The sequence below is a fragment of the Phoca vitulina genome, unplaced genomic scaffold (genome assembly GCF_004348235.1).
Source record: "Phoca vitulina isolate PV1807 unplaced genomic scaffold, GSC_HSeal_1.0 scaffold37, whole genome shotgun sequence".
Classification (NCBI taxonomy): Eukaryota; Metazoa; Chordata; class Mammalia; order Carnivora; family Phocidae; genus Phoca; species Phoca vitulina.
Window position 1 is genome coordinate 8,958,760 of NW_022589740.1, and position 17,028 is coordinate 8,975,787.

Here is a 17,028-nt window from a genome sequence, read left to right on the forward strand (position 1 = left end):
CTTGATTCTTAAAATCATTCTCTGCTCAAATCCCCTTTTAGGGAGCATTTGCAGGGGATACAAATATCTTCATGGTTTTTCATGTCTAACTTTAGAAGCTCTATCACTTGCTCTCATGCAGCTCCTCCAGCCCTTATCATGCGTGAGATGTCCCGCAATTAAATTTATATACAGTGTTCAGCATTACCTCTTTTTTTCTGGTAGTGGTGGGCTAATGAGCACACCTGCATAGGTAAAATTTCCAGGTAACTAGAATTTAATCTTCTGTTAATCCTCCAATTATAACGAAAATGTTAAAGGTTGGCATTTTTTTTCAAGTATATTTTCTCACATTAACCTTTTTTTTTTTAAAAAAGATTTTTATTTATTTGACAGAGAGAGTCACAGTGAGAGAGGGAACACAGTGAGAGACAGAGTGGGAGAGCGAGAAGCAGGCCGCCCGCCGAGCAGGGAGCCCGATGTGGGGCTCGAGCAGGAAGCCCGATGTGGGACTCGATCCCAGGACTCTGGGATCATGACCTGAGCTAAAGGCAGACGCTTAACGACTGAGCCACCCAGGCGCCCCTCACATTAACCTTCTTTTTTTTTTTTTTTTTAAAGATTTTATTTATTTATTTGAGAGAGAGAGAGTGAGAGCGAGCATGAGAGGGGAGAAGGTCAGAGGGAGAAGCAGACTCCCCACTGAGTGGGGAGCCCGATGTGGGACTCGATCCTGGGACTCCAGGATCATGACCTGAGCCGAAGGCAGTCGCTTAACCAACTGAGCCACCCAGGCGCCCACATTAACCTTCTTAAACAGAATATATATTACCTTTTCAAACAAGAAATAACTGAAATATAGTTAAGATAAAAAGTTGGTCTATAATCTCAACTACTTGATAAATAAATTGTATATATTTATTTCTACATTTTTTTCCAAGTCCTAGCCCCAAAGTGAATATAACTTTACATTGTGTGTGTGTGTTTTTAAGTAGGCTCCAGTGGAGCCTAACATGGAGCTTGAACTCACAATCTTGAGATCAAGACCTGAACTGAAATCAAGAGTCAGCTGCTTAACCGACTGAGCCACCCCGGCCCCCCCACCTTCCCCCTTCAAAGGTTGTTTCTTTACAAGCAATTCTTAAAAATGGGAGAGACAGAAAAATATGAACAAAGGTTACAAATATTTTTCAGATTCATGAACCTACAGACTTATTCCTTGAGGGCAGTGACTAAACCATATTTATTGCTGTATCTGTAGGGTCTTCGACATCACCTCTTTCATGGTAATCCTCAATAAGATGAGTTGAATGACTAAATAAATTTTAACAAGAGCATGTGGAACATAATTTATAATGGCTCTGGATAACAATATGAGTATAATTATTGTCCAATGTCTTTCCCATCTTGACAAATGACACCATCATCCCTTAAGTTATTAAAGGTAGAAATCTGGGAGTAGATTCTTTTCCTCACTGCCCTTGTATTAGTTGTTCATTGCTGTGCAAGAAATTATGACAAAACTTATGTCCTAACATGGCAACAAATATTTATTTTACTCACAGGAGATAGGTTGTTCTGACTTGGGGATTCTCATGAAGTCACAGTCACATGTTGGTGGGGGCTTTGTCATATGAACGTTTGGTGCAACTGGAGGATCCATTGCAAGATGGCCCACTCACACAGCTGGCAAGTTGCTGCTGGCTGTTGGTAGGAGACCTCAGTTCCTCTCCCTTTGGGTGCCTATGCAGGGCTCCTTGTGTGTCTTCATGACAGAGTGGCTGGTCTCCCTCAGAGTCAACAATCCAAGACAGCAAGGTAGAAGCAACAGTGTCATTTATGGTCTCACCTTGGAAGTCATGCACTCTCAGTTCTACAGTGTTCTACTAATCACCAGTTCTGCCTTATTCAGTGTGGGACTTATTCAGAGGGGACTGCACGAAGGCACAAATACCAGAAGGCAAGGATCATTGGGGGCCATCTTGAAGGCTGGCTACCAGAGTTCCTCTCTTTTATATTTCATTCTACTATGTGTTCTTTTCATTCTCCTTCCAAAAAAGAGTCTCAAATAGAATCCCTTCTCTTCGTTTCTTCTGCCTCTAGCCTAGTCCAAGACACTGTCCACACTCGGCTCCACTGTAATATTCTTCCATCTGATCTTCCTCTTTCGGCTCTTGTCACTCTAATGCATTTCTCACATAGCAGCCATTCATTCATTTTTTTCGGTGAATTCATTCAACGTATTTATTGTGATCTTACTACAGACTAGATTTGTTCTAGGTTCTCAAAATATAACAGTGGATAAAACAAAGCCTTTAGAGCTTCTGTATAGCTGGGAAATAAGTAAATGAATAATATGGAAAATATTAGGTGGCAATATGTGTAATACAGAAGATTAAAACAGGGTAAAGGAAAGAGAGGAAAATAGGAAAATTAGGGATGTGTGGGTGTTGTGTTATATTGGTCAGCCAAGGGTGCTATCTCTGAGTAGTTGACATTGGGACAGAAACCCAAAGGATAGGAGAAGGAGGCATATGAATATCTGGGTAAGAGTGTCCAAAGCAGAGGAAAGAGCAAATGCAAAGGCCCTGATCACGCTTGATGTGTTTGAGGAACAGTAAACCAACCAATGTGGCTGGAGCTGAGGAGAGAGGGAAGTAGAGGATGCCAGGTAATGGGGGTCAGGTCATGCAGGGCCTTATAGAATATGATGATGACTTTGGCTTTACTTTGGGTTTGTCATTGACATATTTTGCTGACATGATATGACTTGCTTTCTGAAAAGATCATTTGGACTACTCATTTCTGTGATCTTTTAAAATGTAAATGATATCACATCACTTCCACTGCTTAAAGCTCTTCAGTGAATTCCCATTGCACTTAAGATAAAAATCCAAGCTCCCTTAGCTATTATTTTATTATCATGTTTATTTTTATTATTAAAATTGACACCCCATTATTCTCTTTCACAGAACCCTGCCGATTTCCTTCCCAATACATATCGAACTAGTAAATATTATTATTAGGCTTATTTGTTTATGAACTGCCTCCTCCACTTGAAAATATGTACTCTGGGGATGTTGTGGGTCTTCCCATGCTAAATCATCCCCGGACTGCTTTGTTCTTGGAGCTCTTGTGTTTGCTCTTTGTACATTTTTTCCTGTATCTTCCTCATTTTCATATTTGGTCAGCACCTACTTCTAGCAATGCTGGAGTTGGTGCCAGAGGAATTTTGGTGTTGAGCTGGATGCTAGAGCTTAACTTGGCTTGTGGGATTACAGCACTACTTCTCACATTTTAATGGACAAATGAATTAGCTGGAAGGGGGGAGGGGATCTTGTTAAGGTACTTATTGATTCTTCCTCAGTGGGTCTTGAGTGGACCTTGAGGTTCTGCATTTCTACCAAGCTCATAGGTGATGGCCTTGCTGCTGATTCTTAACAAGGGGATTTGATCACCAAGCTTGGCTGAATGTGGAAATCACCTGTAGAGCTTTAAAGACTATGCAGCCTTGATTCTACCCCCAGATATTCCAATATAATTAGTCTGAGATGCAGTCTGAGTATTGGTAATTGTAGGGCTTCATTCGGATTCTGAATTGTCGTAACATTTGAGAACCACTGGATTGGATGACATTGGTCTCTATTTTAAGACAAAGCATACTGAGTAATACTCTGCAGGGCTGTGTGGCTTCCTTTTTTAAAGTCAATTTTGTAGCTCTAGAAAGACTCTGACCACACCCATGGATGACCTCCAGATCTCTGCCTGGAATGACTGGAGAGTTTTTTCTGGTGTCTCCAGCACATGTTGTCAGTGGCAGAAATAAAATTCTTGTCTTCATAAGAGTGGTCGTTCTGAGGGCAGTTAAATACACCCGCTGTATGACGAGGCTATAGTAAGCCAGGGCCCTCCGGTATGAGCTTGTCCTGAGGAAGAGAGAAGAAGGGGGTGAAGCAGAGAAGCACTCCATTTCTTTTTTCTTATAATTTCTAGCATGTTCATGTGTAGAGTTTCTAAGCCAGTAACAAACTCAGAACGTCTTGTGTAGTTCAAGCTAACCTTTTGGTCATCAAAAGCGGATGTTTCAAACTACTAAATATCAATGAGGCAGATCCAGTTTGCAGCTTGATAATTGACCGCTAGATGTGGGTGCCCCAAAGGTGTTGGAAAGACAATGCCAGAGCTCTCCTTCATCCCTTAACCTGAAGCCCACTCAGTTCCTTTTGTCAAGTGATTTACTGTGTGTTAACAGAGCCTGGGGCACTTCCCATTGAAATGCCTCTGATCCAATGTAACTGGATTGATTTTTTTTTTTTTTTTTTTTGCTGATCTAGATTGGACGACTGATTATTGGACAGAATGGCATCTTGTCGACACCTGCTGTTTCCTGCATCATCAGGAAGATCAAGGCAGCTGGTGGAATCATCCTAACAGCCAGCCATTGCCCTGGAGGACCAGGGGGAGAGTTTGGAGTGAAGTTCAATGTTGCCAATGGAGGTATGTGGCTTAGGATACGCCTTAATCATCCTGATTTCTGTCCTCTTACGTCATTGTAGTTTTATTTGTTAAAAAAGATTTATTTATTTGAGAGAGAGAGGGAGAGCATGTGTGAGAGCAGGGGGAGGGGCAGAGGGAGAGGGAGAGAGAGAATCTCAAGCAGACTCACACTGAGCATGGAGCCTGATGTGGACCTCGATCCCACAACCCTGAGATCAAGACCTGAGCCAAAACCAAGAGTCAGACGCTTAACTGACTGTGCCATCCATGTGCCTCAGCTATCGTAGTCTTACAATGACCCTCTGATGGTAGACAAGCAAGGTGGAGGGGAAATGGCTCAGAAAGTTCCAGTGAGGGGCTGTATTAGTCAGGTTTCTCCAGAGGAACAGAACAGTAGGCTATATAGAGATTTATTATAAGGAACTGGCTGGGTTCTGGTTCAAGATGGTGACGTAGGAATATCCAGAACTCACCTCCTCTCATGGACACACTGAATCTACAGATATATAGACCAGTTTCCTCTGAAAAAACCCTAAAAACTAGCAGAGCAGCCCCTTTACACAGGGCAAATGAGAGGGAAACTGTCAAAGTGGGTAGGAGAGGCTGGGACACAACCTCACCATAAACCGCACTGCTGGCGAAATAATCCACCATCTGGAAAGAATGCAAAACCATGAGCTTCTCTCCGAGGAAGAAGGGGTCTGTACTCTACACTGGGTACTCCAGCTTTTAAGACTGACACCTATGGGGGGGGGGGCGCGGAGCAAGATGGCAGAGGAGTAGGAGACCTGGATTTCGTCTGGTCCCAGGAATTCAGCTGGATAGGGATCAAACCATTCTGAACACCTACAAACTCAACAGGAGATCGAAGAAAAGAATAGCAACAACTCTCTGAACAGAAAAGCAACCACTTTCTGGAAGGTAGGACGTGCAGAGAAGTGAATCCGAGGCGATATTCGGAGGATAGACGGCGGGGGAGGGGCCTCCGTCGGCCGCTTCTGGCAAGTGATAGAGCCACGGAGCACAAAATCGGAACTTTTAGAGTCTGCTCCGCTGAGGGACGTCACTCCGGTGGCTAAGCGGGGGGTGGAACCCTTGCGGGACAGTGTGGTCTCAGGACCCTCGGGGTCACAGAAAGACCGGGGGTGCCTGAGTGCGGCAGAGCTCCCAGGTATCGGAGCAGGGAAGCCGGCTGCAGAGACGGAGCCCAGGCGCGGGCTCTCAGCTCGGGGTTGCCATAAACCGTGATCCGCGGCACAGTCGGGCCACTGCTCCTCCAGCAGGAACCCAACAAGCGGCAGATCCGGGGAGACTCCCCTTCTTCCCCCGGGAGGAGTGGCGCGGGAGCACACCGCGGGGATCTGCTGGGTGTGGAGACTCCACCCGGGGTCGGGTGCCAGATAGAAAGGCGCGGTCACAGGCCGGGTGAGCACGGAGTGCGGCCGGAGACCGGGGAGATGGGAGTGACTGACGGCTTTTCTCTGGGGGCTCGCTGAGGAGCGGGACCCCGAGTTCTCGGCTCCTCCGGGGGGCGGAGATTGGGAGGCCGCCATTTTCCTCTCCGCCTCCAAAGCTGTACGGAGAGCTTGCAGGGAACAAAAGCTCCGGAGAGCAAACCCGAGCAGATTACTTAGCCCGGACCGGCAAGGGCGGGGCAATTCCGCCTCCGGCAAAGACGTTTGGGAACCACGGCAACAGGCCCCTCCCCCAGAAGATCAGCGAGAACAGCCAGCCAAGACCAGGTTTACCGATCAGTGAGAACGGGAGAACTCCAGCGCTAGGGGAATACTGCACATAGAATTCATGGCTTTTTTACCATGATTTTTTAGTCTTTCAAAGTTAATTTTTTCATTTGAATTTTTCTTTTTCCCTTTTTCAACCAACATCTTATCAATCCCTTTTTTAAAAAACATTTTTATTTTTCATTTTAGAGTCATATTTTATCCCTTCATAGTAGTTACCCTTATTTTTGGCATATAAATATAAGTTGTTCTCTCTTTAAAATTTTGAGATACAGTTTCTTCTAACAGATCAAAATATACTCTAAATCTATTGTGTATGGTTTTGTTCTACTCTCCTGCCTGATCACAGTCTCTCCCTTTTTTTTTCTTTTTTTTCTTAAATCCTCTTCTTTCTTTTTTCAAACAACTTATCAATTCCTTTTGTAAAAAGGACAAACAAAAACTAAAGGAATTTGCAAACACGAAACCAGCCCTACAAGAAATATTGAAAGGGGTCCTCTAAGCAAAGAGAGAGCCTAAAACTAACATAGACCAGAAAGGAACAGAGACAATATACAGTAACAGTCACCTTACAGGCAATACAATGGCACTAAATTCCTATCTTTCAATAGTTACCCTGAATGTAAATGGGCTAAATGCCCCAATCAAAAGACAGAGGCTATCAGATTGGATTAAAAAACAAGACCCATCGATATGCTGTCTGCAAGTGACTCATTTTAGACCCAAAGACACCCCCAGATTTAAAGTGAGGGGGTGGAAAACCATTTACCATGCTAATGGACACCAAAAGAAAGCTGGGGTGGCAATCCTTATATCAGACAAATTAGATTTTAAACCAAAGACTGTAATAAGAGATGAGGAAGGACACTATATCCTACTTAAAGGGTCTATCCAACAAGAAGATCTAACAATTGTAAATATCTATGCCCCTAACATGGGAGCAGCCAATTATATAAGGCAATTAATAACAAAAGCAAAGAAACACATTGACAACAATACAATAATAGTGGGGGACTTTAACACCCCCCTCACTGAAATGGACAGATCATCTAAGCAAAAGATCAACAAGGAAATAAAGACTTTAAATGACACACTGGACCAAATGGACTTCACAGACATATTCAGAACATTCCATCCCAAAGCAACGGAATACACATTCTTCTCTAGTGCCCATGGAACATTCTCCAGAATTGATCACATCCTAGGTCATAAATCAGGTCTCAACCGGTACCAGAAGATTGGGATCATCCCCTGCATATTTTCAGACCACAATGCTTTGAAACTAGAACTCAATCACAAGAGGAAAGTCGGAAAGAACTCAAATACATGGAGGTTAAAGAGCATCCTACTAAAGAATAAATGGGTCAACCAGGAAATTAAAGAAGAATTAAAAAAATTCATGGAAACCAATGAGAATGAAAACACAACTGTTCAAAATCTTTGGGATGCAGCAAAGGCAGTCCTAAGAGGAAAGTATATAGCAATACAAGTCTTTCTCAAGAAACAAGAAAGGTCTCAAGTACACAACCTAACCCTACACCTAAAGGAGCTGGAGAAAGAACAGCAAATAAAGCCTAAACCCAGCAGGAGAAGAGAAATAATAAAGATCAGAGCAGAAATCAATGAAATAGAAACCGAAAGAACAGATCAACGAAACTAGGAGCTGGTTCTTTGAAAGAATTAACAAGATTGATAAACCCCTGGCCGGACTTATCAAAAAGAAGAGAGAAAGGACCCAAATAAATAAAATCATGAATGAAAGAGGAGAGATCACAACCAACACCAAAGAAATACAAACAATTATAAGAACATATTATGAGCAACTATATGCCAGCAAATTAGATAACCTGGAAGAAATGGATGCATTCCTAGAGATGTATCAACTACCAAAACTGAAAGAGGAAGAAATAGAAAACCTGAACAGACCTATAACCACTAAGGAAATTGAAGCAGTCATCAAAAATCTCCCAAGAAACAAAAGCCCAGGGCCAGATGGCTTCCCAGGGGAATTCTACCAAACATGTAAAGAAGAATTAATACCTATTCTTCTGAAACTGTTCCAAAAAATAGAAATGGAAGGAAAACTTCCAAACTCGTTTTATGAGGCCACCATTACCTTGATCCCAAAACCAGACAAAGACCCCATCAAAAAAGGAGAATTACAGACCAATATCCTTGATGAACATGGATGCAAAAATTCTCACCAAAATACTAGCCAAGTGGATCCAACAGTACATTAAAAGGATTATTCACCACGACCAAGTGGGATTTATCCCTGGGCTGCAAGGCTGGTTCAACATCCGCAAATCAATCAATGTGATACAGTACATTAACAAAAGAAAGAACAAGAATCGTATGATCCTCCCAATAGATGCAGAAAAAACATTTGAGAAAGTACAGCATCCTTTCTTGATCAAAACTCTTCAGAGTATAGGCATAGAGGGTACATACCTCAATATCATAAAAGCCATCTATGAAAAACCCACAGCGAATATCATTCTCAATGGGGAAAAACTGAGAGCTTTCCCCCTAAGGTCAGGAACGCGGCAGGGATGTCCACTATCACCACTGCTATTCAACATAGTATTAGAAGTCCTAGCCACAGCAATCAGACAACAAAAAGAAATAAAAGGCATCCAAATTGGCAAAGAAGAAGTCAAACTCTCACTCTTTGCAGATGATATGATACTTTATGTGGAAAACCCAAAAGACTCCACCCCAAAACTGCTAGAACTCATACAGGAATTCAGTCAAGTGGCAGGATATAAAATCAATGCACAGAAGTCAGTGGCATTCCTATACACCAACAACAAGACAGAAGAAAGAGAAATTAAGGAGTCGATCCCATTTACAATTGCACCCAAAACCGTAAGATACCTAGGAATAAATCTAACCAAAGAGGCAAGGATCTGTACTCAGAAAACTATAAAATACTCATGAAAGAAATTGAGGAAGACACAAAGTAATGGAAAAAATGTTCCATGCTCATGGATTGGAAGAACAAATATTGTGAACATGTCAATGCTACCTAGAACAATCTACACATTCAATGCAATCCCCATCAAAATACCATCCACTTTTTTCAAAGAAATGGAACAAATAATCCTAAAATTTGTATGGAACCAGAAAAGACCCTGAATAGCCAGAGGAATGTTGAAAAAGAAAAGCAAAGCTGGTGGCATCACAATTCCGGACTTCCAGCTCTATTACCAAGCTGTCATCATCAAGACAGTATGGTACTGGCACAAAAACAGACACATAGATCAATGGAACAGAATAGAGAGCCCAGAAATGGACCCTCAACTCTATGGTCAACTAATCTTTGACAAAGCAGGAAAGAATGTCCAATGGAAAAAAGACAGTCTCTTCAACAAATGGTGTTGGGAAAATTGGACAGCCACATGCAGAAGAATGAAACTGGACCATTTCCTTACACTACACACAAAAATAGACTCAAAATGGTTGAAAGACCAAAATGTGAGACAGGAGTCCATCAAAATCCTAAAGGAGAACACGGGCAGCAACCTCTTCGACCTCAGCCGCAGCAACTTCTTCCTAGAAATATCGCCAAAGGCAAGGGAAGCAAGGGCAAAAATGAACTATTGGGACTTCATCAAGATAAAAAGCTTTTACACAGCAAAAGAAACAGTCAACAAAACCAAAAGACAACCGACAGAATGGGAGAAGAGATTTGCAAATGACATATCAGATAAAGGGCTAGTATCCAAAATCTATAAAGAACTTACCAAACTCAACACCCAAAGAACAAATGATCAATCAAGTAATGGGCAGAAGACATGAACAGACATTTTTCCAAAGAAGACATCCAAATGGCCAACAGACACATGAAAAGGTGCTCAACATCGCTCGGCATCAGGGAAATCCAAATCAAAACCTCAATGAGATATCACCTCACACCAGTCAGAATGGCTAAAATTAACAAGTCAGGAAATGACAGATGTTGGCGGGGATGCGGAGAAAGGGGTACCCTCCTACACTGTTGGTGGGAATGCGAGCTGGTGCAGCCACTCTGGAAAGCAGTATGGGGGTTCCTCAAAAAGTTGAAAATAGAGCTACCCTACGATCCAGCAATTGCACTACTGGGTATTTACCCCAAAGATACAAATGTAGGGATCCGAAGGGATATGTGCACCCCAATGTTTATAGCAACAATGTCCACAATAGCTAAACTGTGGAAAGAGCCAAGATGTCCATCGACAGATGAATGGATAAAGAAGATGTGCTTTGTATATACAATGGAATATTATGCAGCCATCAAAAGGAATGAGATCTTGCCATTTGCAACGACGTGGATGGAACTGGAGGGTGTTATGCTGAGGGAAATAAGTCAATCAGAGAAAGATATGTATCATATGACCTCACTGATATGAAGAATTCTTAATCTCAGGAAACAACCTGAGTGTTGCTAGAATGGTGGGGGGTCGGAGGGATGGGGTGACTGGGTGATAGACATTGGGGAGGGTATGTGCTATGGTGAGCGCTGTGAATTGTGCAAGACTGTTGCATCACAGATCTGTATCTCTGAAACAAATAATACAATATATGTTAAGAAAAAAAAAAGAAGATAGCAGTATGGGAAGAATGAAGGGGGGAAATCGGAGGGGGAGACGAACCATGAGAGACGATGGACTCTGAAAAAGAAACTGAAGGTTCTAGAGGGGAGGCAGGTGGGAGGATGGGTTAGCCTGGTGATGGGTATTAAAGAGGGCATATTCTGCATGGAGCACTGGGTGTTATACACAAACAATGAATCATGGAACACTACTTCAAAAACTAATGATGTAATGTATGGTGATTAATGTAATAATAAAAAATTAAAAAAAAAAAAGACTGACACCTGAGAGATGAGCCCCCAAAATATCTGGCTTTGAAGACCAGCAGGCTCGTGCCCTTGACCCTCAGGTCTGTAGCGAACTGAGGGATGGCTCTTAAAGGGCCTGCATGCAGCCTCGCCCGCCCCAGGGCCCAGAGAGGAAGTTGGCTTACGTGATTATGGAGGCTGAAAAGTCTGGAGACCTGTAGACCCAGGAGAGCTGATGGCGGAGTTCTTGTCTGAGTCCAAAGGCCTGATAAACAGCAGATCTGATGTTTAAGTTCCAGTCCAAGTCCGGGTTCAAAGGCAGGAGAGGACTGTGTCTCAGCTGGAAGCCAGACAGAGAGAGTGAATTCTCCCTCACTCAGCCTCTTGTTCTGTCCAGGCTTTCAGTGGGTTGGATGAGGCCACTACATTGGGGATGGCACTCTCCTTTCCTCAGTCTACTGATTCAAATACTAATCTCATCCAGAAACAGCCCTATAGACACACAGGAATAAGGTTTAACCAAATATCTGGGCATCCTGTGGCCCAGTCATGTTGACATATAAAATCAACCATCATAACCCTTGAGGTGACATGACAAGGAAGTGGCCTAATGGGATCTTGAATCCACTTGGTCTCTTGGTCCTCTGCCCTCCTTAGCACAGTGAAATGGTTGTATAATGGATGCTTATCTGATATGGAAGGACTCTGGGTTTTAAAGTTGGAACGGACCCTCTAAGTCATTTAGATCATTCCTGTCATTTTATAGGTGAAGAAATCCCCAAGAGGCTGTTATTTCCTCAAGCTCACATGGCTGCTCAAGGCCAGACAAATGATTTTTTAGCGTAACTTGTAGATATCTCTCCTTCCTATAGTGTTGACTTTCTCTTGCTGAAATGCTTAGAATTATTTCACTATTTCTTATATTAATGTATATACATATATACACACACACACACACACACACATATTAATGTATATACATTTTTCCATTTTGCACTTTTCTCCCCTAAAGGATTTTAAGGTAAATTACAGCATGAAGACATTTTACACCTAAATATTTCTTTTTTTCTTTTTTTTTTTTTAAAGATTTTATTTATTTATTTGAGAGAGAGAATGAGAGAGAGAGAACACATGAGAGGGGATAGGGTCAGAGGACGAAGCAGACTCCCTGCCGAGCAGGGAGCCCGATGCGGGACTCGATCCAGGGACTCCAGGATCATGACCTGAGCCGAAGGCAGTCGCTTAACCAACTGAGCCACCCAGGCGCCCTTCACCTAAATATTTCTGAATACGTCTCTTAAAAAGAAAGACATTCCAACATAACTACATTATCACACCTAACAAAATATGTAACAAAATAACACCAATTCTCTAATATCATCTAAAACCTAATCTATATTCAGATTTTTCCAATTGTCTCCAAAATGTTATTTATAGCTGTTTTACTCAAACCAGGATGCATCCAAGAACTATGCATTGCATTTCATTGTTAAGTCTCTTAATCTAGGACACTGAGTCTGCATTTATACATAGGTAGGAGCCGAATTTTAACCAACAACAGTAACCTTTATGAATTATTTTTGGCCTAGGCCAGAATATTCATTATTTCCACCTCCTTGCAGCCATTTTGGACATTATCCAAACAAATGAACTTCACTCACGTCAAGTGTTTTAAAAAAAAAAACACCTTATGACGTGTCCTATACTTCGAGAAGTTTTGCTTCATTAGAAAGCATACCTAGGATCCACATCTAGTCTTGCAGCAGCTACTGAGGATTTGAGGGAGAAAAATAGGCAATATTCAGTTATTCTCTATGCTGTTAACACAGGAAATTGAATGGGCTCAGAAAATGGCAATTAGTAGAGAAATGTGTTATAAAAGTTGCCAAACTAAACAATGGATTTCAAGTAAGCATTTGGAATTTATATTTGATTTCATATCTTACAAGAACATCTCAGTCATCTCTATGATATCCTATGAGACATAAAGGAAGAAGTTATTATTTAAATACCCATTTTGTAGACTAAATTACAGGAGGAAATGAGACCTATTCAGCCATACAGGAAGGGGATTGAATTTATCATTTGGCCTTTAACTGCATTGAAAGTCCCTCTCTTAACACTTAATTCTTCTTATTTGCATCGTCTTGGCGTCATTACTGAAGCTAACATTCCTAATGGCAAAGAAAGATTCAGTTGGTTTCTTCCTACTCAAAGTAGAATCAATTTTACCGTAATTTCTTTTTCCTGAGGAGGCATTCATCTCTTTTCATTGTGTGTCGTATAGATACTTTTTTTGGAATGAATTAAAAGGCTAAGTGTCTTGGGGCACCGGGGTGGTTCAGTCGGTTGGATATCCAACTCTTGATTTTGGCTCAGCTCATGATCTTGGGATCCTGGCATCCAGCCTGGCATTGAGTCCCTTGGTGGGCCCTGTGCTCAAAGGGGAGTCTGTTTCTCTCTCTCTCTTCCTCTGCCCCCCACCACTTGCGCACGCTCTCTCTTTCTCTCTCAGATAAATGAATAAATCTTTTAAAAAAAAAGAAAGCTAAGTGTCCACAGAATTAGTAGGCACAGCCAGGGAAATAGGACACATCTGGAACTATGTTGCTTTTAAAGTGCATTTAGAGGACAGGACCATTCTGAGCATGTTTTTAAGTAGAGAGGAAGATGTTAGAGGGGAAATGGAATCCATAATAAAAATACTGGATTTTTTAGAATCTTACAGTGTGCTGGGCACCATACTCAGAACTTACTTACATTATCTTATTTAATCCTCATAACAACCCGATGAAGTTACTGAGGCATAAAATGTTTTAAAAAGCTTGGCCAGTGTCACAGAATTAGTAAGGTGTGGAGCTCAATTAGAGCCTAGATTCTGGGAAGGGGGCAGAACTTCTGAAAGAGAAGGCAAGGATGGGGAAAAAAACAACTCTGAGGGGTGCAGAATGAAAGTTTGGGGTAATAGTTACTATACCTGTTCAAAAAGAAAGTAAGAAGAAAATTGCCTGCTGAGATAATGGGACAAGGAGAGGAAGGACTTGGGATGTATTTTGTAAAAGGTACTCTGGGAAATGTATTGATGATTCATACATGAGAAGTCAAAAAGCTAAGTAGCATCATTCTTAGGGGGAGTCAATTGGTGTAATTTTTGACTACCTCCAACAGTATGTGGGAGTCTGGAAATTGCAGCAGTGGGGGCGGATGATGGTGATGTCTCAGGGTTGGGGAATGCCTGTGTAGGTGTGGCACAGCCTCAAGACGGCTTATACTTGTTACGGGTGTCGGAGCTGACATCGGACGATTAGGATTCAAAATCCAGCCTCTGTCTATTACCAATGATAGGACCTTGGTTAAGGATCTCCACCTCTTCAAATTTCAGTTTCCCCGTTTGGAAAATGAGGGTAATAATAACTCCTCCTTCATCTGCTTTTTGTGAGTGCTGAATTCCAGGTAAAGTGTGAAAGGTGGTATATGTAAGTTTCAATAAATGTAGGTTCATGTTATTATGCTAACAAAGGTATGGCTGAAATGGTGGACCTGAGGGTCTTGCCTGAGATTAGAGACCAGTGAAACTAGAATGGACGGATAGCCTGGGATTAATCAAGTGATGGTAAGCATCAGTATAGGAAAGGGCAGGTTCAGCAGAAGTATGGAGTAGAGTAGCTGGCTGATAAGGAATCTGTGGGTTGAGGACACTCAAATTTGGTATTTTTGAAAGGATTTCAAGAGACAATAATACTTAAGATATGACTCTACCAGCCACTGACTAAAATGAAGAGGAAAACTCATTAGAGCGGAAGATGTCAAGGAACTTGGAAGTGGTCGATGGATGCAGAGGTTGTTGATGAACTGTGAGGTTAACAACACGAGTGGTTGAGTAGCATCAGAGAAAACAAACTTGCTAGAAGTTGTTTTACTTTTGGAAACCAGTGTACTTTGTCATTAAATCAGGCTGTTTAAAAGTGAGGGACACAGCCAAAGAACACAGTGTGGCACCTAAGGGAGCAGGGAGATATTCATGCATTCTCCAATCGGACAAGCATAAAAAACGCAAAGACTGAACAGGACTATTTACTGTTTTACATTTCGCAGAAGGATAAAAAATGGTGAGGAGTGGAGGAGGAGGGCCATGTTTTTGTTTTTGTTTTTGTTTCTTTGCAGTCTTTACTTTTCCTAAAGGACAAGGAAATATGGGTAAAATCTACTAGGCTTCTTTCCCATGCACTAGAATGGGGGTATTTATTTTTAAAACAACTTTCTTGAGATATATATAGATATACAAAAAAAATCTGCACATAGTTAATGTGTACAATTTGATGTGTTTAGGTGCTGTTCCTTTTTATACATTCAATGAGCATTTATTGGGAGACAAAAACAGTGCTATGCTTTAAGGCAGCACCGTCTAATAGAAATACATTGTGAGTCGGAGATGATTTTAAACTTTCTAGTAGCCACATAAAAAAGTAAAAAACAAAAGGTGAAATGAACGATGCACTTTTAAACCTAGTATACTGAAAATATTATTTCGGCATGTTACTATAAAAGTTAAATGCAATCTATTAGATTTTTTCTATGAACTGTTCAAAATTTGATGTGTATTTTACAAGCACAGCACGTATCAATTTCACTAGCCATATTTCAGGTGCTCAATAGCTACATATCATTAGTGGCTACTATATTGAACAGTGTAGCTTGAAGGATTGGGATAGAAAAGAAATTATTTCTTGATTTCTTTTCAGTTGAAAGTTACAGTAGACTTGGTGAGTATAATTCATACAAAACCTATCTATTGATATTTCAGATCTTTCAATGTACTCATTTGATTCCCAAACTTGTTGCAAGAAATCTTAAGTGACTTGCAGTAAGATACAAAAATTAAAAAGAAAATTGGAAGGCGGACCAACTGTTGATTTCATGTTCATTTAAAGTCTTTCACAGCCTAATTGTCCTCTTGACCTTGTGAGGAAACACATCAAGTATTTTTGGTTAAACCTCATTTTAAAAACTTGGAAGTCACTAGAGAGCGTGAGTTGGGGAAAACGGTTAACCCTGGCAAGCTTCTGCCTCAACGAGGGAGCAGACTTGGGAGTAGAAGTCGTATTTTCTTTTTCTAGGTGCACTTGGGAGGCTACAGTTTAAATCTGGAATCCCTCACTTCTGTCAAGTGCATATCCTGTTGGTGTCTCATATCCTGAAAAAAGCTGATTACATAACCGGGTTTCCCTGGCAGGTGTGAAACTATTTTTAGGGAAGATGTATCATTGCTCAGAAGTGGATTCAGACAAACAAACATATGGGTTATTAGCCTATGTAGAACAGGTGAAGCTGACCAAATTTCCTCCATCATGGATGAATACAACACAAGGAATATGGAGGCTAATTGAATGGTGAACTGTTGTCCATTGTTTGGAGAACAAATGAATCTTTCTTTTGCTTGGTGGTGAAGGAGGTAACATTCCTCTGATTGAAGTTGCAGACACTTTTTAAAAAAATTTATTTTTGGTGGTGTGCTATTTCCAAATGTAGGTCCTGCACCAGATGTGGTCTCAGACAAAATCTATCAGATCAGCAAAACAATTGAGGAATATGCCATATGCCCTGATCTTCGAATTGACCTATCTCGGCTTGGAAGACAAGAATTTGACCTGGAGAACAAATTCAAGCCATTCAGAGGTAATAGATTATATTTTGAAGAACTCAGAATAACTCCATGGGTGGAGGTGACTCTGCTTTCTGGGATGAGGGGGGTGCACACACTAAAGTGATTGGTTTATCTATTTGGGGAGTGACTTGATAAGCAGATGTAGTATGACTGTGGTGTACAGGGAGGTGAGAGCAGCCAAGATACTCAGAACTGGCAGCTTTTAAAAATGACTTCTCAAACTCTAGATCACTTTCAACATAGGAAAAATGTCATAGCTGACTCCCTTATGCCATTCCAAGAATAGGACGTGAATCGCCAAAACATGTCTTCACTTTTCTAAT

The 17,028-nt window shown here is 41.4% G+C and overlaps 1 protein-coding gene across 1 annotated transcript in view; it reads left to right on the forward strand.

The window, feature by feature from the left end:
• PGM5 (phosphoglucomutase 5) overlaps positions 1-17,028 on the forward strand; it is a 198,798-nt gene that overhangs the window by 14,978 nt on the left and 166,792 nt on the right. The window contains exons 2-3 of the mRNA XM_032427488.1: positions 4,314-4,476; positions 16,570-16,716. Of these exons, the coding sequence (XP_032283379.1) occupies positions 4,314-4,476; positions 16,570-16,716 (310 nt within the window). The remainder of the gene's footprint in view (positions 1-4,313; positions 4,477-16,569; positions 16,717-17,028) is intronic.